The sequence below is a fragment of the Dermacentor albipictus genome, chromosome 1, assembly GCF_038994185.2.
Source record: "Dermacentor albipictus isolate Rhodes 1998 colony chromosome 1, USDA_Dalb.pri_finalv2, whole genome shotgun sequence".
Lineage (NCBI taxonomy): Eukaryota > Metazoa > Arthropoda > Arachnida > Ixodida > Ixodidae > Dermacentor > Dermacentor albipictus.
The window spans coordinates 242,403,539-242,427,573 of NC_091821.1; the positions used below are offsets into that span (position 1 = coordinate 242,403,539).

Sequence of the window (24,035 nt, forward strand, 5' to 3'; positions counted from 1 at the left end):
GACCTATCTGAAGCTACGTGGTGCACGCCACGAATCACGAACGCGAACCTATATCCTTCATTGGCAGAGCAGTTCCTACTCCAGAAGAGTCCACGAGAATAGTTGCCAGCCAATCGTAATAGCTAACATGTTCGCGAAGACAACCGGCCGTTAACAAACTATTATGGCGAACGAGATGCTTTGTGAATGAAGCTCTTGGACTAACTGCCTTGTTTTCATCTAAAGAGCTTAAACGTATTATTGTAGCTTCTACTGAAAGCACACATACGGGTAAACGCATCGTGCTTACATATATATATATATATATATATATATATATATATATATATATATATATATATATATATATATATATATATATATATATATATATTTATATTCATTCTGCGTGTACGCACTTTTAATCATCATAATATTAGCTTTTCTTACAGCAGTCGTGCTCATTGACCAATTTCCAGTAACTGTGTCCATTAAGAAATGGCTATTAACGAATGCCAATTGTACAAAAAAAAATCAACACCGAGTGTTTCAAATAATTTCAAAGTAAGACCTGGCCATTGCGTTTCCCTAAGTACTTATGCACAATAAAAGACGCGCCAGGGACAATACTCATAGTATTAGCATTCTGCTACAAAGTGATGTTGCTTTTCTATTTTTTTTATTTTTTTTATTTCGACATATTTATCCACATGTCACCGCTGCGAAAAGGGGCTTCAACTTCCGCTTTCGCCTGCGCGCGATGTAGGACTTTGATGGCTCCCGTAATCTTAACTCAAGGTATGGCCCAACCGAACGCCCACTCTGCTGGCAGTCTTTCGAAGTAGCGCACGGCACGTGTGCATGTGCCAAGCTTTTGCTTTTCTAGGCTCCGTGTACCAAGCTCCGGTAATGGGACAGCGGCAGACGAAGGCAAAGCGCTCTTCCTTAGCAGTCCATTACTCCGCCAGCGGGGACTGATGGGAGAATAACAAACGGCTGACGGCAATTCCTCGTCGAGCTGACATCTGGCCGAGTCACCGAAGTAGTCGCAAAAACACGTTGGCGCAGAGTGGCTTAGCACTAACATTTACGGGCCAAGGTCTCTTTTGTAACACAAAGCCTCCGCTTACTCTCTCTCTCTCTCTCTCTCTCTATCTATCTATCTATCTATCTATCTATCTATCTATCTATCTATCTATCTATCTATCTATCTATCTATCTATCTATCTATCTATCTATCTATCTATCTATCTATCTATCTATCTATCTATCTACTTTTTGCGCGACGTACAGACATAGGTCGACTCCTCTGCTACGGCAGAAGAACGAATGAAGCGACGTTGGCTTCGAAATTCGGCGAGATGGCGAAGTAAAAATAAACAAGCTAAAGCGAAAAGAGCGCACGCCAGTTCTTACTGACGCAAATATTTTTTGCGGCCGCGATGAAAAGAGCGTTATGAAAGAGTCATTGGCTCCCTACATTGGCCACTCGCCTTTCCTTGTCTGCGGTGCTCGACGGCGCCGCCTTCCAGCAGACGCCGCCCCCCACCCCACCGATTGCTGGCCATACGTGTAGAACTCTGCGACCGAGCGTTTAGCAGCGGCGGCCGAGTCGGGCCAAAGTCTCGTTTATGCAACGCGTACCACGTGTTTCTTGCAGTTATTCCGAATGGCGGTGAGCATATATCTGGTGAGCTTCACCAACGGGCTCAGACTCATTTCTCGGCACGTGTGCCTCTCTCTCTCTCTCGCTCTCTTTCCATCTTCTTCGCGCTTTCGGACGCGCAACAGAAGCGCCTTGATCCGACAGCCAGTTTTCCTTTAACACGTGCGAACAGCGTCTCCGGTTCCCTTCGCGTGCACAAGCAGGAGCGGAAAAACTCCCTCCTCCGTTTCTCGGGTTACATGCTCGCGCGACAGCGCCGGTTTTAGGGCGCGCGCAAACTTTCTAATTAACTCTCCGGTTTCGTGCCGCTACCTCTGGTGGCACGCTTTCGTCAGCGCACTTGAGCGTTGGCGCTTTACTTTCTAGGTGTGCGTGACGCGGCGCCCAGTTAAGCGCGCCGAAGAAAAATAAATCCAGCAAATCCTTCGCGTCGATCAAGTGCGAAGAGATTTTAATTGAAGGCAGGTACGACAAAAGTGTGGCTTATGTTCGCGCTCGCTGAAAAATTTGGAGTTGTTTTCGGTGCCCACTCGACGCCGCATTCGAGTGCACTGAAAACAATCGGTGGTACTCGCCTCCTCCCCAATTCCTAGTTGACGAAATCAAGGCAAAAAAAAAAAATAGAATGTAGACCGTGCTTCAAACTTGTCTCTAATTCTTTCGTGGAAATTTCTTGCAAATATATTTTAAAGACTTTCAGCTTTGTAACCTTTATTTTGCGATTAGAGCTATATATAATAAAGATCGATCAACATTTAAAAAACGCTTTAAGCTTATAAGATATACTTTCAATATTCCATATTCTATTACTCAGCGGGAGAGAAAAGGGGGGGGGGGGGGGGAGCGACAATGTCTAACAAAATTCGACGCCAAACTTTCCTTTCTCAATTTCGTGCCGAGACCGCCAGAGCGACGTCACAGATTTCGAAGCATTTTCTTTTATTTGGGCCGTTTTTCACGCAATGAAGATTCTGAAAACTTGCTAGGTTGACCATTTTCTTATTTTAGAATGCAACGTAGTCATTCTTTACCGATAATCGATTAACTATATACCCCAATATGTGCAATCGAAATTTGTGATGTTACAGACGAGCTCGTCTCCCTTTCTATTCTTATTTATTGTTTTTGTAATTTATTCTGGCTTACCTGGCCTCCACTTACAGTAATAGTAGCCATTTTTTTTATGGCTCAGACGCAATTTACTAATACTGCTTGATATGCCTCTTTAGTGTCCCTCAAAAGTTAGCATTACTGGTGTTGGTAATGTACGATCGTAAATGCCATTAAACAGCTCTCCTCACTCCACCATGGCCTCCCTGTTAGACGGTACTGACACGCTGCACTAACTTTCTTTAGGCGAGCAGTCTTACTCAACGATATAGTTCACTTTATTTAAATGTTTTTTTTTTCATTCTCTCTCTCTCGCCACCCAGAAGTTCATGCTACAAGAAATTGTTATTCTCGTATCTGTTGTTACTTCATAACAAAGCAAGGGGCAGGCTTTGTAGAGCAGCAAAAATAAACTTATTCTGTCTCTATAAAGGTTTTTACTAAATTAAGTTAATGTCTGGGTTTAACGTGCCAGAGCCACCATCTGATTATGAAGAACACCGTAGTGGGAGGCTCCGAATCACTCATTTCGACCACCTGCGATTCTTTAACGTGCACCCAATGCACGGTACTTCGGTACTTTTCCCATTGGAATAACGATTTCAAACGTACCAGTGTGTACACATCGCCGCGTCAGCTTCAATTTGATGAGCGTATAGGAGGCAACTCGTACAGTGTCTCGTCCGGTATTGCATCAACGCAAGCTTGTCAAGCGTGCCTTAACCCTCCTATACATAGAGAAGCATGCGCGAACACGTTTATGCCGTTTCACAGAACGAACTTCCTTCCTGCAACTCGTCGTTCGACACAACGTAAACGCACAGCCGACGTACGACGCAGTTTTCTTTCCTCTCCGTAAAAGACTGTCGATGCTTAGCAAAGCAACAAGATCGCATCCTCTTCGAGGAAACAAAAACAAAAAGAAAGGAGATGACACAGCAAAATACACGTCTCTGTTTGCTCGGTAAGACAGATGGGTGGACATGCTTCCTTTATATTTCGTCTTCTCGTGGCTCGAGTCTTTTCCCTTCCACACTGACGCGCCATTCTCGCAATAGGTTGTCGCACGCGCGAATGGTATGTACGTCAAACTGCCCTCGCCATTCACCCGAACCGACGGTCGGCGACGGTCCCTGTCTCTGCCGACGTCCAGTGAAACGAATTCTTCTCTGTCAGTTCTAGTCGCGCGAGGCCTTTGTGTAGCACCGAGGCCTCTCGGCAACCAGCTTGTTTTTCTGCCGGCATTGTTCCGGAGCAGAGGCGCGTCACTCAGGCCCTGAAAGGAGCGCCGAGTCAGGCGCCAGCACACACTGCGACATCTCGGGACAGCATGCCCCTGAGCTGTGCGATTTCTCTGTTTGTGTGTTCGTGATTACCTCCTCACTTTGCTTCGCTTTTCTTTCTTTTCACGTCTGTGCGTGTGCGTGTGTGTTTGTTTCACTCGTCTCACTACTGTCGAATACTACGATCAAATGAAATATGCGCATGAGTAACAATATTAGAAGGCGAGGTTGGGTTGATTAATCACGCCTGCATTTATACACAGTGCCGCCGAATTCAGATCCAGGAGAAAATGCGTGCAGACATCTGCAAAAACTTTGGTGATTAAATAGTAGGCGCTGGATACTTCACTTTCTGGTGGCTACATTGTTATTATGATTAAATAAAAAGGGACAGAATGAAAATGTCGAGAAAATTCAAGTGGATGCTCTTTGCCATCATAGTGTGCGTAAACTTTCTATATGTGCCTGGCCATTGGATGTGTCCTAAGCGTGGCATGCACGTCTGCCATGACGTAACACACTGCGAACATAGTGCGTCACATTTCACAAAGTCGTGAAATATGACGTCACAAAGCGCTTTGTATTGAGCATTTTAGCATAGCGCTACCGTTCTACCATTACCGTTCTACCAACTCCATATGCGCGGGCGTTTATTGTGCATGCGCAGTTTCGGGGAGCGGTAGTAGTAAAGGTAAACAGCTGAGGCCCTATAAGGTAAAACTATTCCTATATGTTTTTATTCCTATCTCCTGACGTCAAAATTGCGTAAGCACCGGCGCAAGCATCGGACGGTAACCCGCAGCGTTGTTTGGAAAACCCAATGAAACGCGCTCCTCGTTTATAGGAGGTCACTTTCTTTTGCTTTCAAAACCTACATTGCCTACATTGAGCAGTATTTCTTATCTAATTGACCGGAAAGACTCGAGAGGCACGCTCAAGTGGACAGGGATTTCATGGGGCCGAGCCAGCCCAGTGAAACCAGATAACCGATTGAGGAGGGTGGTGCCTGCGTCTGCGATTAGTCAGCTCCGCCTTACTTAGCTTGTGATGGCTGGTCGAAAATCGCAGCGGCGTGCGACGGAAGGTTAATAATTAATGACCCTAAAATGGATCCTCAGCAAAGAAGGGTTGGCAGAACGATGTCGTATACGTGCCGAAAGGGCTCGATAACGTTATACTGCCAGGAAGAATTTTTTATCATACGTAAATAAATCCATGCTGCCCAGCAGCTGCGAGTTGCCAGTGCCAGAGTGATCGGCGGGCAGCCATCTTGTATTGCTTTCAGAACTGGGCAGTTTCCGGCTATTCAGAAAAAATATTCAATTTTGTTCGGTATAGTAATGCGTGTTTAACGCGTACACGTCACGTTGACGCGGTGAGTTTTCGCGGTTTTATAACGTCGCGTGACACACAGGCGAAGTGGGCGCGGCCGGAAACGTTTGACCAATAGCGGAGGGCTAATATCGAAAAAGACGTCGAATCAGAAATAATTATTTTCCTTTCGTTTTTTTCAAATCATGCATAATCAGTGTGCACGTAACATCAGATGGGGCGTTTCCGGTGTTTCTGTGACGTCGCATGGCAGACAGGAGACAGGATGGCCCGCAAATTTTTTTAACAATCGTGGAAGGCTGATTGTAGAAGTGGGATAGAAAAGTTTGGAATAGCTTTACATTATAGCGCCCCTCGTTTCCTACAAATTGCTTTGCGATGCCGAGTGAATGAATGGCTGCGGTGAATAAATTACAATTACATTTTAAAAAAGAGACCGTTCTCCTGCACAGGACAACGGTCAACGTAAAATAGTTTGAATGATGACGGCACTTGCAAGCCTGCAATTCTCACGCTCTTACGCGCAACAAAACTGCGGCGAATTATTCCAACCATGCAGATCAAGTGCTGCAACTTCCAGAGGCAAATTTATATTTCTCACTGGCGCTCATGAGCAGCCTGATACGACATAACAAATTCTATAGGTATTTTTAATGCCTTATGTTTAAAACGACGCGAACTATTTCACGTTTTCCTGGCGCAAGGAACTTCAGCGGTTTTTTATAGCATGGTGCAAGGCAGCCAATGAACTTGAAACTTCACCTATCATATTCATATTTTTACATCCAGACGCGTATTAATAGCAGCTACGTAATACCCACCCGGCGTCATCAGCGACGTCCGAGCCATTGGCATCATGTTGACATTACAGCAATGAAAGATCGGTCCTATTAGCACATGCCCCTTTCCTTCCTTTTGGCTTAAATAACACTATGTGGAACCAACTGGCCCATGTGTTTAAGCCTCTCCTTGCACACTTCTTGCGCAAGCCCCTAAAACGGCTCTTAAATCTTCACTCCTATTTTGCTTTCAGATTTTATGGGAGACAGAGAAAAGTAAGACTGGGGAACGAGCCAGGAATTGGGGGAAAACACTCCACAAACATGCACACAAAACGGACGCACGCAAACCACCCGCGTATGCACTCGCGCACTCCCGCACGCTTGCATAAAAAATTTAGTGTTTTAGAAATGGTGGAGCCGTATGTCAGGGGACACTCTTGGTCGGATGTACAAAAGAACTCAAAAAGAGCTCACAAGGACTCAAGACGAGTTTTATAGTATTGTTTACCCAAGCGCACCGAAGCCTAACCTACGCGACGGTCTCAAAATATTCGTCTGGCTCCTCAAACTCTTACGCTCGCACTGCAGCTCCGCTCAGTCCTCTGCATATTGAGCCGAGAGGTGGCAGTAAAACGCGCGAAAGACGCCCGCTATTCGCGGCGTTTCGCGCAGAGCCAGTGCAAACGCCAAAATTTGGGAAACGAAATCGGGAAGAGCGGAAGACCCTGCAACGGGAACCGTCGCTGCGCATGCCCCGAAGCAAAACACCAACCGAGGGTATAATTTAATCGCTCGCTGTGGAGACGGACGGAAAAGCCGTTATGGAAAGCAAACTGGGGCCCATCCTTTTGTCACAATTGGGAGATCCACTCCATCAGTGTCCGAAAATGACCAGCGCGCGCCGCCGCCCCCTGACAAGCCGTCGGTCAAAAAAAAGTTGGCGCAGGTCGGCCTCCGCTTCCCCGCCGCCCCACGAAACCCGAAGGAGGCGCGCCAACGCCACTGCGACGTCGTCACCCTGGGCTGCCGTATCCTTAACCTTGCACATTATTCATTCTCCGCACGCGCATTTGATCCAGAAAGTTGTACTCCGGCCCCATATGGGGAGGAATCGCGCGGAGGAGCGCACTTCGGGTATCAAGTGCATGCAGTACACGAAATCACGGCCCCTAAGATTGCATTTTGTCCACTTCTGCACACTGCAGTTAACTCGTTCATGGGCGAGTACCTCTGCGCGTTTTGTTGCTATAAAACGTATAGAAGATTAACCAAGAAGCATTTTCAACCACGTAGTTTTTAGGTGAGAAAGAAATTACAATTTCGGAAGTTTTTAGTAACGCTCCGTTACTCTCAACAACTCAGTTATTTCTTAGTTTTTGTTGGTTCTGGCATGGTGTGAAATTTCCTACAGAGACAGGTTTGTTTGTTTGTTTCTTTGTTTGTTTTCTGTTTGTTGTTTTGTTTGTTTTTGTCTCTTGTTCCCTCTAAATTACAGAAATAAACTGACCCACGCGCTTGACTAAGTACCGCTCAGCTTAAAAAAGAAAAAGAGGTGCTTTATCGCTCACAAACTGTCATCGAGGTGATATGAGAGAATGTGAAAGCCTGCATTCAGTGTTTATTTGAAGAATGAACACGAGGCGTCGATATAATCTCCATAGAGCACTAAAATAATATACATCTCGCTGCCTCAGATCGTTCAAAAATAACACAAGTTAATGTGTTTTCCTTCTTCGCGGACGCCGTTTTTATTGCTTCGTTATTACCCGGTGCAGCTCAAGCGCTCTATTCCTTCTGCAGAGGTCCGGAATTTATTGCCGAAGCACACATACGCAGGTCCCAAGCGCCACCTATAATACGAGCCTACGCCGACGGATCAGTCAATGTAGACGCCGCTCGATGCTCAGCTGCGTATTGGATTTTGTCTCTTAATTGGTACATGCAGAAAAGGGAGCTGTTTCTGCCGCGCTCCGCAAACTGAGAGCGTGCTCTGCATACGGTTTCGCCATATTTACGTATTCTAAGTCGCCATTTCAGCAGCAATAGTGCGTTGCTTTCCAACAGACTTGGTCGACAGTTTTCACAGCGAAGCTGTTAAAGGCTACTTTCGCTACTATCGTGTCCGCGTGTAGTGAAAAACCCCGCAGATAGTGCAATGCCCGCCCGACCCGCGACGGAGATGACGCAGGCGTTAAACACTCCTTATACGTGGGCTGATTCCGAAGATAACACAATAGTGGGCCGACCCGTGGTCGAGGTGAAGCAGGCGTTAAACACTCCCTATACAGGAGCCGATCCCGAAGATAGCACAATACCAGGCCGACCCATGGTGGAAGTGAAGCAGGCGTTGACACTCCCCATACGTGAGTCGATCCCGAAAATAGCACAATACCGGGCCGACCCTCGGCGAAGGTGCAGTTCGCGGGCCCACCTACACAATTTACTAGTCATCCTTCTTCACAGAGTGGAAGGACCCTGAGTATTTTTTTTTTCGTGGTTATTCAAGATGAAAATAAAAGAAAGATATATACTCACCCTATAACGGCATCGGCTACTCCTTCTCGCATAACAGTAACAACATAATATATATATATATATATATATATATATATATATATATATATATATATATATATATATATATATATATATATATATATATATATATATATATATATATATATATATAAGAAACTAAACATCGTCCTCGGACTAAGAGTGCACAGCACACAGTCACGCATGTGCAATCATAAACACACGTCCCAGGCCACGATGCAATTTTCCAAGAGCAGGTGAACAGATTGAATTGAATTGAATCGAATTTATTTCTATATTGAATGGGGGAAAGTCCGAACTAAAAAGTGAAAGTGAATTCACTTGACAGAGGTTCGGACCCCCTTTAGAAGGCATACAGTAGGGTAAACCAGTGACTAACGTTTCAAACATAATATGAGCACAAGAAGCGTTAAAAACAAAGCACCATATATTTCAATATCAAACTTTCAGGCACGGACTACTATTCCGCATATTCTCTGTGGGAAAAAAGACAAAAAAATACAGAGAATACAGAGAATTGCAGGGTTGTATGCATGAAATGAAATGTCCATAATGAAATGCATATTAGTTTTCAGACAAACATCCACGCAGAACAGATGATACCATGAATGCGTCATAAAAATGAAGCGCAGTGTGTTTTTGCTAACAGTTGTGACATCGATCTCTCGTTCATGAAGAAAATTTAGAAGTACAGGTATGCTGTGTTGGAGCATTTGCTCTCCATATTTAGATCATGAATGTATACTGATTAAATAATGCACACAGAGATATGACAGCAAAAAGTGAGCTTCAGCACAGGATACAAAAGATTATGACACGTAATATACAAGCGCATATAGATACATATAATGGAATCAAGTTGTGGTTACGTTGTGGCAACTATTCACTACGACCAGTAGGACTCGTTAAGGATGCCCGTGTCTTCGAAAAGATGTTCGAGTGCGTTCAATGCTTCTCGATGGCCAAGGGCCCCGAAATTTTGCGAGCGCCACCGGTCGGTGAGAATCAAGCACCTGTACCTCTTGTTCCAGCTGCCGTCTATGTGTCGCGTGTGCAGGGCATTCGAGGAGCAGATGCCGAACGTCCTCATGGTCGTTGCTACAGGAGCAAGCCGGGGTGAAGCTCGTTTTATGGGATATATAAGAGTTCTTTTGGTATGCTGTTCCAAGGTGCAGTCGATGAATTTGTGCTTCGGTGCTTTTTGAAAGTTCTGCAGCGAGCTGGTATGTGAGCTGGGGGTTCACTTCGTAAATGATCGATTCCCAAGTTGTTTCATTAAACCATGTTGGCATACACGATTCCTTCTCTTGTACTTTCATATGCGCCTCTGTTCCCAGAAAGAATAGTGTCAAAGGAGGTCTCGCGCCTTCGCCTTGCTTTTTGGCCTTGAGATAAACGGATCGACTAGTGCTAGAGCATTTTGTTTATTTCTACCGGAAAGTGGTGCTCAGGCGGAGGAATCGCCGCCACTGACTGCGGACTACGGGACGCCGGCAGAAGCAACAACAGCTCCACCACAACGCGCAGCATGAAAAGCGGCGGATTCGTTATAGGGTGTTTGTATTTCGCGGGCATCCGCAGTAAGCTGAAATAGACTAATACTTAACAGAGAGAAAGTTAGAAACTGTCTAATCGGATGTTTTGCTTAGCGCCCTACAACTTTCTAATTGGAATTTTCGTTGCTTCAGAAGTTGGTTAACTAATTTTGACCAATTATCTAATTAAGAAATATACAAAAAAGCGTGACACACAGCATGCAAAAGTGAGCAACATGCATTTAGTCGCGTCGTCTCAGAGCGAGTGCATCGGCATATTTTTAAACTCTGCCTAAAATTAGCTGAAACAGCCTGTTTTGAGCGGAACGGATGCTGTCATGTTTCCTGATGTTATCGTTTTTGAGCGCGGGCGGCAAGCGGAAAGGTGCTCTTCCAGAGCGGCAGATAAAAAATTCCTGCACCGGATGCACTCCTCGCCACAAAACGTGGCGCGCTTAGAGGTTTGTGGCATTAACGAGTTTTTCCGTCATCTGGACACCGTGGCTGATTATAAGTTTGAAGAAGTGTGTTCAGCCAGTTCACGTCTACTGTACTCAACGCGCGGGTACACCAAGAATAGCGTCAACTTTTTTTGTTTCCTCCCTGGACGTTGAAGATCTGCGTATTCTTAAGCAGGGCCAAACAAGTGCCGTTATGTGCGACGCGATGACACTTGTCGATCATAGCAAGCGCCCACATACAAACACTTCAGTGGAGCGAACTCACTTTCTCGAGGTCCCCTTAAATTTCTGCGAGTTTCTTAAGAGTTCCCTGCGGCCCTGGACGGGCAGGCCCGCGGGCCGTCATTCGTCGAGCCTGACCCATAGCGAAATACGCGCGCGCGCGCGGGGCATTAAGGAAACGTGGCGCTGTAGAAAACGCGCGCGGGCGTCATTTTTCAAGCTCGGGCACTCCTTCTTTCCTCCCCCCCCCCCCCCTCCCGATCTAATGCTTGGCCCGTCGACGCTTTGATGGTGCGGAGGGCAAGAGTGCGAGAAGGCAGCGGGGCGAGGAGCCGATTTCGCTCGCTCTGGTGCCCCTGTAAAAGTGCGACACACTGGGGCTGTTCGTTTTATCGCCGCGCCTTCTCATTTGGCCGCTAGCCGGCTGCCAACGGGGCTGACGCGTCGCCGAGTGCGAAAAAATAAACGCGGCCGCCGGGCCAGCGAGGCAGCCTTCGCGAAGAGGAGACAATGAGCCACGCGCCGGGCTCCGGCCAAGTTTACCCACAACAGCGCGCGCGCTCTTCGCCTCCGCTCGCGCGTCGCCGAGCCGCGCATGCATGGTGCTTCTGGCTGCCGCCGTGTTTTGGCATATTTGAGTATCTCTTTCTCTGCCACTTTCGGGACCCCACATGTTGCTGCTTCTTTTCTTTTTTTTTTCCCTGTGCGTGTAAACATTCAACTTTGGCGTAGTGCGCGGTGATGGTGCACACGGTGTTGTTAGCTCGCGGATTGCGCTCCCCACGGGCGCTGTACGTAAGTAACCGTCGGAGTCATTGTTTATGACAATGTCTCTTCGTCTTTGTCGTTAGATCAAGGCTGATCAAAACGTCATTGTTTCAAACATTTGCTAAAGCTGTGACTTTTCTTTTTCTCTCTCTCTTTCATGGCGAGTAGTAAACAGCCACGTGACAGAGCTCTCATAATGAAAAGTGTTGCTTGCTACGCGCTCATTTCCGACGGCAGGAATGGCACTCTTCTGAAAATTTTTTGCCGTGACTCGGTGGAATGTTGGTCATGAAGTAGGGCCTCCATTGAAATACCGCTGTCGTGTGTTGAGGCGCGCCGCCCTTGGCGCTTTTTTTTTTTTTAATTGGAGAGTCTTGCAGAGTACTGCGAGCCTCTGCTCGGTACAATGGATGTGAATTCGGATTCTTATTCTTTTTTTATTCTGTTCTTCTTCATTTGTTCTGTAGTATGTACTACTAATTCCATACACCGCACATGCGATACTTTATTACTTTTTTGCTATAAATTATAAGTAACGGCTCTTTGATATATATATAAAAAGAATAAACATGACGTACGTGGAAACACGCTCTTTTTTACTGTCAAACGTTTCGGCTAGTGGGCCAGTCTTCGTCAGTCTGATGAAGGCTGGCCCACCCTATACCTTATATGCCTGTACCTTATACTTTATGCTATACCAATGGAGCCAGTGTACTTCACAAATTCGGTGTCGATGGTGGTTTTCCGGCGATTCGATGCACGTTCTTAGCGCGCAGGCTCAAACGAACTCCATAAACCTCATCGTTTTCTGCATTTATAACAAGGATGCAGGGAGTCCAAATAAACGAGACAACGAGACATCGGTGTGTTAAGGTGAAAGCATTACATTCCACTTCACGCGAAAATCCGTCGGCCTGACCGAACGATGGTACCAAAAAATGGCCGACGTCGCAAAGAGTAAACACACGTCAAAATATCCTCGGATCGACGTCACATTTCTCACGATGGTTCCTGAAAACAAAGTAAACTAATGGCTTTGAAAAGAACATTTGGTAAATTTCGGTTTGGGTGGGCATCGAATCCGGGCCTCGGGGGTGCTAGACAAGTGCGCTTTCCCGACGCCACGGTGGTTCCACGGTTCGGGTTGACTAAAGATGTGTGGCTAGTGCGTGCGTTGTCAGCGTTGTCGATCCACTGCAGAAACGCCCATAGTGTAAGCGCAGCCGCAGCGCGAATGTTCCTTTTCTTCAATCTCAAAACTATAATTTCCGGCGTATCAACAGCAAGCTCGCGATGAATAGGGTATATTGGCCACCGTGATGTGCCGGTATCTGCCAATCGACCAATCAGGAACCGTTATCATCTGAGATCTGCTTTGTGAGACCCTGACTGGCTGGCACTAGATTTTGCTTCCCAGTTTTGGTTCACCCAAAGGGCAAATATGACGCGCTTGAAAAACGAACGGTAACGGGAAGGGCGGGGGGGGGGGGGGGGGGGCTTTGTTGTCGAATCAGGTATAGCGGTCCTGAGTCTTTGCCTACTGGCTTGGGGTCATCTCCTTCTCTCTCTCTCTCTCTCTCTCTCTCTCTCTCTCTCTCTCTCTCTCTCTCTCTCTCTCTCTCTCTCTCTCTCTCTCTGTCTGTCGTTCTTGCGAATTATCCATGGTCGAGAAATTGGTGTCCGCATCCCGTCTTTGTCTCGCCCGGTCGGTTTGGCTGGAGCGCGTGACATCAAGCGCAGTCGGTACGCAGCCGCCGCTCCGACCGACCACGCGTCACGTGACCAGCAGCCGATCCGAGAGGAACTGCAAACGACTGGCTTGTTGCGATGGGCCTCATTTTTATCGCTGTAAAGCGAAGTTTCGTGCGAAGAAACTGTCTGAAGTGTTCGTCAGCCTCTTTTTAAAATACAGTACCAAAACCGTTGCGACTCCGTGGTATTCTCTTCGCCGCTTGTAGTCGCCAAATCTTGATGACACCGTGACCGTCGGTTTAATTGGAACACGCTTCTCGTACAAAGTGCATGCACTAGAGAGAGCTCGTGTTAACTGAGCGCGTTCTCATTCCTTGTTCACGCAAATATATCAGGCTGTTGGAGTTTTGAAAGGACTGCCGCGAGTGGTATCTGTGCGCGTCAGCTAGTGAACGTGCGAGCACAGCGACTACAACGGGCCGAGTACTGATGCGGGCTATACCGTGCGCGGTATGCCACGCTGCGACGTGTCCTGCTCCTCATGGTACTCCCAAGACCCGCGTTCGCAGTTTGCTGCGCTGTCAATTGGAAGCTAGGTGCTGTTAATCTACTCGCGCCATTCTTCCATCTCGAACCCAGCGCCCAGCTCCAATAAAATAAAGTGCGCCTTCATCGGCCCCTCGCACCTTGGCAAATGCCGAACCCGTGGCATGTGCACATGCTGCCCGGGTTTTCGGCGGCGTGCCGGCTTTTGCACTTGGCAAAGCCCCGAAGATTCCTTCGCAGCCCCTGATCTCTCCCGCGCGCCTGGCCACCGAAATAGAGCGAGAAGGGAGGGCGTGGGCGACGCGCCCACTCGAGCACCCCCGAAGCGCGCCAGTGTACCACCGGCAGTCGTCGCCGACGCCTCAGCATGCAGAGCTTGGGCACCAGCGGGGGCAACCCCTCGGCCGCAGTCAGACGCACAAACGCGCGCAGGACTGTGTCGGCCAGCGGGTCGCAGACGCACAGTGAGTACACATCGCTGACCAGCGCGCTTCCAGATCGGTCCGCGAACAGTGCGGGCGGCTAGTGTGGAGCATATATACAGGAACACCAGTGCGCGCCGGCGCGAGGCCTTCGGACGACAGTCACGTCGGTGGCACGCGCATTTTTGGCGTCGAGTTCGCAACGCACCCAGCGTGCCCGAGCCGCCCCGCTGCTCGGGCACGCTGGGCGCCTGCCTCGTGTGGAGCCCCCGTATCTCCACGAGCGCGGGTCGATTGAGTGCGAGCAGCTATACTCGACTTCGGCGCGACGACAGCGTAGACTCAATGGCTCGCGTCAGTGGCCGTTCCGTGCCTGGTTCACTCAATGCCGTACTCCCTTGACTCGCTCCAAGCACGGTCTCGAGTTTGAAGGCGGAGAAAGAAGTCACCTTCGAGGCACCATGTCACTTGCCGGAGTTGTGTTTGCTGTTATTGATTCCTTTACGCTGCATTTAGCGCAATATTGCTTGTACAATGGCGTCAGTGTTTTATGGCTGTGTTCTATTCTGTTAGAGGAAGTGAATAATGGCTAGCCGTCTTTCTATCCTCTCATGTGTTAGCTTGTTCGAGAGCGGAGAGGTGACAAAAGCACAATGCATTCTACTCAGTCGTATAGGCCAGCTGTTGGATCCGTTTTAGATTATATCCTGTGGTCTATTTTGAGTGCGCCCTAATCGGAAGCGCATGCCTTTTTTTTTTTTTTAGTCAGTTGAATATCTCCCGTCATCGCAATCAAAATTTATTGGCCATTCATAAGACGTCAACTGTCTCTGTGCTATGCAGTTCTATTTCCTGGAACATTGTCTCACTCCTGAAAACAAGGGGCAAAGTGCCATCCGAGAACAGCGCCTTGAAAACACCTCGCTAGCCCGCATTTCGTCACCTGTGCCATTTTTACGCGTGCAGAAACGTGAATTATTTTTGGTTCGTTTCCAAAATCTAATAGAGGCGCGTCGCTTTTGTCTGCTCTTGGCAGCATAAGCAAAACACAGCAGTGCGTGAGAAGAATGCTGTTAAAGATTTTCAAGAATGTTATGATGATCAGTAGTACAAAGTGCTAGTAATATACACAAAAACAGTATTTCAGACTGGGGTATACCATAGTCCAAAGACTGCAACGGCACCCACTATCAGGGTTACAGGGTTAAATTTACACGAATAAGGAAGCAACACTGTGAAAGAAAAAATAACAAGATTAAACGGTTGTAAAGATCAAAAGTACATCTGTACAAAATTCATTCAGATAAAACAGGAAAGAAGTACAGAGCAGTACGCACAAAGAAACACAGGCCGATATCATGTATTTAGGAGAAATGCCTTGAGAGCTCTTCTAAATTAAAATAGTGATGATTTTATAGTACATTAGCAATTTTATATGCAGTGGTAGGTTTTCTTGAAAAAGATATTGCAGCAAATGGTAGAGTTATCATACGATAATTCTTATACACAAGTGGCAATTATACATTTATGTTGCATGTAAAGTGATGTTAGTATAGTGTCACGCAATACATCCTTAGCGATCAGTTCATAGGTCAGTTCATTATTAACCATATCAAAAGCATTAACTAGTAATGCAGTGTTGAAACGACTTGTTAATGGGTAAAATGCGATATTCACGGAGCAATGGAAAAGCCCTGGTTAATGGCGTGTAGTGTATGTAATAATGCGGATACCCTGTTATGAATGTGCAACAAAGATGAAGTGTGACAGTGATGCGTTTTTTTCCCAGAGTGACATTCCGTACGTAAGATGACTATGGATGAAAGAGAATGAAACAGATAAGAGCACATTAGTTGAAAAACAGGACCGAGCGTTGATTATTGCACAAATCCCGAACGCAGTTTTATTTATATATACACACAACGTGAACGATATGCGAGCTATATTCAAGGTTAGAATTAGGGTAGACTCCGAGAAATTATACACTGTCAGAGGCAGATATGAAAGCAGGGCCGAGTGATAAAACAATCTGCATCGATAAAAGTCGCCGAGCTGACCTAAAAACCAAAAGTTCAGTTTTTGACGGGTTGATAACTAAGTCATTATTGTCGCACAAGTTAACGACCACAGTTGACGCGAAATTTAGCTTAGAAGTTACCTTTCTAAAGGTGACTTCTAAAGGTAGAAGATACTTTTCTGTCGTCAGCGTACAAAACACAATGGGATGAGCGCAATACGTCGGGAAGGTCGTTAATGTATCAGACAGAAAGGAAGGGGCCTAGAATAAAACCCTGTGGTTTATGTTTTTTTTTTAATCTTAGCATACACTAGCTGCGCAAACCACGCATTGTCTGTCGCGCAAATAATTCGAGAAAGTTAAAGCAGTTAAAACAGTCATCATCAATTCAGTGTTTCATGAAATTAAAAAAAAATTAAGGGGTTTTACGTGCCAAAACCATGAGTTGAGCATGAGACACACCGCAGAGTAGGGGACTCCGGAATAATTTAGACTACCAGGGGTTCTTTAACGTGCACCTAACTCTATGTACACGTCTGTTTTCGCATTTAGCCCCCATCGAAATGCTGCCGCCGTGGCGGGGATTCAATCCCGCGACCTCGTACTTAGCGGCGCAACACCACAGCCATTGAGCAAAAACGGCGGGTAGGGTTTCATGAAGACCATCAGAGAAACTAAGGCTAAATTGTTAGAGCTATCATGAGGAGATTCAAATTAGCATGGCTTAATGATGTTCAATTTATTAAGGTACGAATTCTATCTTTTAACAAACAACTGCTCAGGAAGCTTGCTGATCGAAGACAGACGAGTCTATAATTAGTTACGGCTTCCCTTCAGCCTTTCTTTTGATACCGGGATAATTTTAGCTTTTTTTTTATGAATGGCACTACCTACGATGCTAAACGTATACGTCATTTATTAACCGGCCTTCATATGGCTTGTCTAATGGCACCTTCCACTCTTGTAAGTAGGTGCACCTTCCGTGACAAAGCTCGCTAAGTTTGTGCGGTCTGTCGTCCTCAATGTGCGGCCAAATTTCGAGACGCACTTTTGAGGTCGCGGGCGCACAAATGAAGGCATAAGATATTTGCCCATACGTGCCCGACATTTCCTGTAAGAGAGCGAGGATTATTCTCATCAACTAAGAGCTTTTAGTCGAACGACTTGCGTCTTCATCTGTTGAGCAAGGAGAGTTGCAGCTGCGTGCCACGTAGCACGCGTCCGCGACCGAAGTGGAAAAGCGTCGATGCCTGGTGTACCGCTTCTTAAGATTTGTTCGTCTCTCTCTCTCTCTCTCTCTCTCTCTCTCTCTCTCTCTATCTATCTATCTATCTATCTATCTATCTATCTATCTATCTATCTATCTATCTATCTATCTATCTATCTGTCTCCCTCTCTCTATCTCACTCTCTGTATTTTTGCCCTCACTGTGTTATGGTAGTTCACGTCTTCAGCGTCTCACCGCGCATGAAAAGGCGGAATAGAAATGCTGGTATAGAAGGAAGGGGTAGCAGACAGCGGGAATTTCGGTCCGGAGTCCGCGTGGCATGCGAGGCATGTTCGCTTCCCCTCGCAGTTCAGCCTTGCTCGCGGAGGCACGTGCAGCAGCTGCGGCCACCGCGCACGCAAGAATGACGGGAACTTGCCCAGGAGGATCGAGATGGTAGAACTGTTTTCTTTTTCTTTCCTTTTTTTTTTTTTAGCTGAAGGAGCCGGTCGCCGCCAGCCGTGGAGCGACGTGCATATTTCGCTTTAAATTCTTCACAAAAAAAAAAGATTTCGCGCTTACCACTTCACTTTCCTTGTTCGAAATTAGCAGAAAGATCGCATTTTGGAGCCTACGTCGTTTTGAAAACACTTGGCACATTTAATTACCTAGGTTTTAAGAAACGAAAGAAAAAATAAAGTTGCCTTCCTTTGTGGGAATGCAAGCTGCTGCCGCGACTGTGCTAGCTTAAACTTGTGTCGCCGCCTGCCGGCAGCTGCAGAAAGCAGTTGAGGGAGGGTCACCACGTGTTATTTCAGAGGAACGGGCAACACGCATCTCTAAACGGCTACTTTCTACAGCTGCCAGCAGGCGGCGAAAGAAGTTTAAGCTAGCACAGTCGCGGCAGCAGCTTGCATTCCCATAAAGGAAGGCAAATTTGCATTTTGTATTCTTAAAAACCAGCCAATTAAATGTTCCAAGTTTTGCACAAAACGACGTAGACTAAGTTTTGCACAAAACGACGTAGACTACAATATGCAGTCTTGCTGCGAAATTTGACCAAGAACAGTGCAGCGGTAAGCGCAAATTCTTTTCCGAACATTTCAAAGCGATATATGCCCGCCCCTGTAGATACCGGAGGGGTTGAGCTGACGTATATGGCCGCTGCGTGTTCTGATCATGCATGCACCTAGCTACAGCCTCTTTAGCCGTCGTTATGGCTTGTAATTGTAAAGCGGCCACAAATATCGCAGCTGCTCGGCTTCGAAGGCCGCGGCAACTAAGTCCTGAGGAGAATTAAAGCTCAGATGAAAGGCTGTCTCTGGCGATGAACACTCCGGTCGTGCCGCTGGGTGTCGTTGTTCCAGCGTTTTAATGCGCTTCTTTATTTATTTGGCACCCTTAATACATGCCCAACAAAGTAAGAAAGGACGGCCTGGAATTTCCTCTTGACCCACATATACTCCTCGCTCGGCCGTTCAAATGAAACGGCGAAAGAATTCTAAAAGCTGGAGAAACGCAACTTGGAGGCGTGCTTTCGTTGTTACCGTCTTATATTTATTTATTTATTTATTTTACGCGGGTTGGAACACGGGGAATTTTGTCGCGGATCCGCGCGAAGTGCCGGTGAAAAGAAGGAAATGAATGGCGCTTCTGAATTCTTGAAACGGCTTTTTTTCGCGAAGCGCTTCCCCGGACTTTTTTTTTTGTGCATGTTGTGCGGTTGTCGTCTTTTCCCTTCAGTTCAACTCGGCCCTTGTGCATTGTCCTTCTTCCGATCTGTTGTGACACGTTTCTTGTTCCCTTTGAGGCCTCGCCTTTTCTCTCCATCTCGTTCTTACACAACCCAGTCTTTCCGTCTCTCTCTCTCTCTCTCTCTCTCTCTCTCTCTCTCTCTCTCTCTCAGTTCCTCCTTGTTCTGTACGCCTATATTTTCGGAGTACGAGCATTCCGCGCTCCTTCCTTTTACTCTGCTGCTGCTGCTGCTGCATGCAGTCTCCAGGCAGTGACCTTGTACCGACATCGGAGGCGACGCGTTTTCTCTTGCTGCCGTTCGGCCTCGTTATTTGTGAAAAACGAACACGAGGGAGAGATGGTCTCGATCGGCGGCTGCCGATTCAGCCTGTCTCTCACTCTCGCACACCACTGCTGAGGAATGTGTCGTCCCGTGCCGCATTGGATAAACTCAACACCGCGGCAGCGCCGGTGTGCAGTGTGCTTAATTTCCAAGTGCAAAGCGCACGCACAGCGCGCCCGGGCCGCGCTGAGAACAAACACAAATAGTCGCGGGAAAGATATCGGAGGCGCCGCGCTCCACCGAGCCCCGTTTCATTCCTCTCGTCGGTCGCGTCTCGTTTACCTCCCACGCAAGTCCAATATTTACGCCACGCACAGCTGTTTGCCTCGGTTAGCGCCATCCAGGCCCGCGCCGCGCTATTTGCTTGGGCGCCGAGCGAGCTTCCGACGGCGCGTCCGCACCTTGGTCTGAGCCTTCACTCCCACATGTTTCTCGCTTGCCTTTAGTTTTTTCGTTCTCTCTCTCTCACCCTTTTCCCAGAATCGCGCATTCAATGTCGCGCGTTTCTGTGGCGCGTGTAGTTGGGCTTCTGTGCGCGAAAACATGTGGCGAGACAAATCTCCGTGCCTTCTGGCACGTGGAGAAGGCGATGCTTCGGTCGGTGCTGTCGCTGATGACGTTGTGTCGCTCCATCCGTAAACACGGCCATGGGAAAAGAGCGGAGATCTTCAACCTTTGATATGACTCGTCGAAATGGAATGGATGCAGGGATGAGGTGTTTCGCGCCCCAGTCGCCGGAATATGATTCCCTTTGGTGACATAGCAGGACCACTGTTTATGAGACAGTGTTTCTTTTTTATATATATATATTGTTATTATTTATTTATGTTACGTGACTTCTGCTGCGATTTTTTTTTTTTTTGAGCAACGCCGGGAGTGAAGAAGGGGCAGTCTGTACGCTACGCGAGCTTCTGCTCTTGTGTTACTACGCCAAGCAGTGCCGAATTTCGACTGACCAGGAAAACGACACATGAATACCAGAAAGCCAGAAAACTAGGGGCAGCAAGAAACGGGAATCCTTCTCCTTAACAACCTTTTTATTTGCTATGAAAAAAATCTTGAACAAAAAGTTAAACATAATAAGGCGTAGGGTTTGTTTTACGGTACGTAGCTTACATGCTTAGTGCTTGCATTCGCCGACTACATTCAGATGCGCACTAAAAGAAAATGTGTACTTCGGCTCCGTAGCTTTCGCTGTGCTTCCACAGAAAGTTGTAGCCGGGTGTAGTCGTTATTTCTGACACAAATGCATAGAATTCGCCTTGTCATTCGCAAGATTACACAGTGCTAACATATATATATATATATATATATATATATATATATATATATATATATATATATATATATATATATATATATATATATATATATATATATATATATATATATATATATATATATATATATATATATATATTATTTTTTATGAAGAGTAATCAACAAGGCGCAACAAGAACAAAAGAGGGGACAGGTTGACTACGAATAGTAATATCTGGCTTCGACATTCCATTTACGCGATGAGATATACCCAGCCGACACCAGCAAGCTAATTATTGATTCTCAACCACCGACATGATGTTTTTATCAGTGCCTTCAACTCCGGCAGCAGTTGTGTGATTTCACAAATTCACTGTGTGTATTATACCTAGCAAATAGAAAAAAAGAAGAAGAAAAAAAAGGAGGCCTAACTGGGAGGCTCTAGCACACTTGAAAAGGCTTCGGCCAGTATGTTTCACCGGTTAATAAAAGTATAGGTAGTGACTACAGTGACGGGGCCCGGCACTTTAAGATCTGTACTACAGTGACGGGGCCCGGTACTTTAACATAATCGTGCACTACAGTGACGGGGCCCGGCACTTTAACATACACACTACAGTGACGGGGCCCGTCTCCTTAACCACAGACGGGACCGGCACTTTACGTCGACACTGTAGCGACGTCAATGGCCGCACTTCTTTCAAACATTCTATGCAAACAACTTCGAGCACTTCACGGCAGGCAGTGAACTTTATTAAGGTCCTGAGGAGCGACTCCGAAACCCCCTTATGAGGGAGGGGGCCGCCGCGAGCCGTTCCGACGTTGGGACGGGCAGGCCGTGCCTGACCGCCTCCTCCCACTCTTCATCCGTGGTGAGATGACCGTGGTCCCGTAACGAGGGACACCGCCAGAGCATGTGTTCTAAAGTGCAGAATGGATCTCCGCAATCCGGACACCTGCCCCGCACGGACGCGGCATTAGGTTGCCCCTGTGATCCACCACGGCCGCCGCGAACCGGTCGGACGAACCGTATTGGGCGACGTCGACGAACGCGACCGATCGTGGTTCGTCGGCGACGGATCCGAGAAGTGCGGCCCGGGCCCGGCGTGTGCCTACATTGCGTTGCGGGTGCACGTTGCGCGGGAACGGCGAGACCGTGACGGCCTCCCGCGACCACGCGTCGAGCACGCACTGCCTTTCCCTGACGGGTTAAAGTCCAGCGGACTAACTTCTGTGACCCAACCTCATCGAAAGTGTTGTGGACCCCCAGCTGCATGAGCTTCTCGGTGCTGGCGCCTATGGGGATGCCAAGCACTTTACGGACCGCGGTATTTTATTCCAGTACTGTCCACAACACCACGTGAATTTCACGATGTCAGCAACTTCCGTGCAGTAATCGAATACATGATTGCACACATACGGATCGAACGACCGCAATGGGTACTTGTCCACGAATGTACGTACAATCTTTTGCGTATGCACTGTAACACGTATGATGATTATAATAAAGAAAGTTCACTCTAATGGAAGGGGAACGGTAAAAACACATTTAAAAAGTCACGGCCCATGTTCCTGCTTGTGAGCACCTGACAATCAATATTCTACTGAATTAAGAAAAAGAAGCAGCGGGTAATTGCTCGCTTAGAAGACCGATAAACATGCAGTTCGATGAAATTTGAGAAATAATGATATTGAAGCTTCCAAGACTTTAGAAGAAAAGAAAAAGAAAATTAAGACTGAATCATCGCGACGGAACATCACAAGTCGCTGTAGGCGTCGAAGACCCCTGGCTATAACGAAATTATTTTTGAACAGCTCCGATAGTGTCCATGCAACAATGGTAGCTTGCGTACTGTCAAATGCTCATATGCTGCGGCATAAAGCTCACGGCACGGTGCGAAAACGTGCTCGGAGCGAAAGCGAAACATTGCGCGAGGACATGCATGCAGACGCGAAGTCTGTCACCGCGAACCCGTGCGATCGCTGCATTGCAGCTTCATTCTGTTATGCTACATTTATTTACACAGACAGCCATCCCACTATAAGAACATATTTCACATAGTTTTCTCAGCGATTGCTTACGTTTCACGCAAACCGGTTCGGTGGAATCGATTGCGGCGACCGCTCGCAGTCCCAGCTTACTGTACGTAGTAGGCAAAGAGATAGCGTTTGTAAACCATTATGTGCTTTCTGTTTGTCCAACATGATTATTTTAAAGGTAAAATACTGCCATTTCGAGAGTACTTGCAAAATTGTTCAGGAGGGCTGCCGCGTAGTATGTTTATTTAACCTTTATTTAACGCCGACGCATATGAGGCGCTTCCGACAGATGGCGACTCCGTAAGTCGACCTCGCCCCCAATACCGACATAGTGACGGCCCCGTCGGTGTAGTGTTGTTGTTAAAGCGACGGGCCCCGTCACCGTAGTGAGGATGTTAAAGTACCGGGCCCCGTCACTGTAGTGCAGATGTTAAAGTGACGGGCCCCGTCACTGTAGTCACTACCAAAAGTATAAGTTCGAGTTACGTCAGTGTTACTTGAATGACAATGATTCGAGGCCAAGCGCCGTAACATCGACATGCGTTCCAAGAGAATGCGGTGCAAAAAAAAAGCGGTTTTTTTATAAACTTCTACTCAAGGCTTTTAACTGAAGGGCAACGGGAGGCTATTGTAAAAAAAAGAAAACAGCGCAGAGGAAATACAAACTCAACGAGTACGTTTGCGTGGGTAAACCTCGACATGTGTAGTGGCCGAAAGTAGGGTATCGCTTTACAGAAGTTGTCGTGCTGACTCAGCAAAAATATAAATTTATAATTTAAATAATAAATAGCCCAATTGAAACCAAAGAAACGACAAAAAATGCAAAAGAAAATGACACAAACAACAGAGGCTGATGGAGATATCATTGGAAAAATCTAGTGTGCGTGGCCACCAGAAAAATTACTCCACAGTGCTGCATACGCATTAGTACAGTTTCTTGAAGAATCACGAATATCTTAGTTAAAAGGAGCACGCTTACAAAACATGGACACAAAGAATGAGGACAAAAGCCAGAGCGCTTTGAGTGTGTCCTCAGTTTCTTTGTCCGAGATTTCCAAGTGCGCTACTTTTAACTAAGTA

The 24,035-nt window shown here is 46.9% G+C and overlaps 1 protein-coding gene across 5 annotated transcripts in view; it reads left to right on the plus strand.

Moving 5' to 3' along the window:
* The window catches only part of LOC135901601 (Kv channel-interacting protein 4-like), a 568,045-nt gene that overhangs the window by 472,151 nt on the left and 71,859 nt on the right, over positions 1-24,035 (plus strand). The window contains exon 1 of one of the 5 annotated variants that reach the window (XM_065431445.1): positions 14,280-14,396. The exons of the other annotated variants lie outside the window; for them this stretch is intronic. Coding sequence (XP_065287517.1) covers positions 14,300-14,396 — 97 coding nt within the window. The 5' untranslated portion in view covers positions 14,280-14,299. Of the gene's footprint in view, positions 1-14,279; positions 14,397-24,035 lie in introns of those variants that run through there. 5 annotated transcript variants of the gene reach the window in all.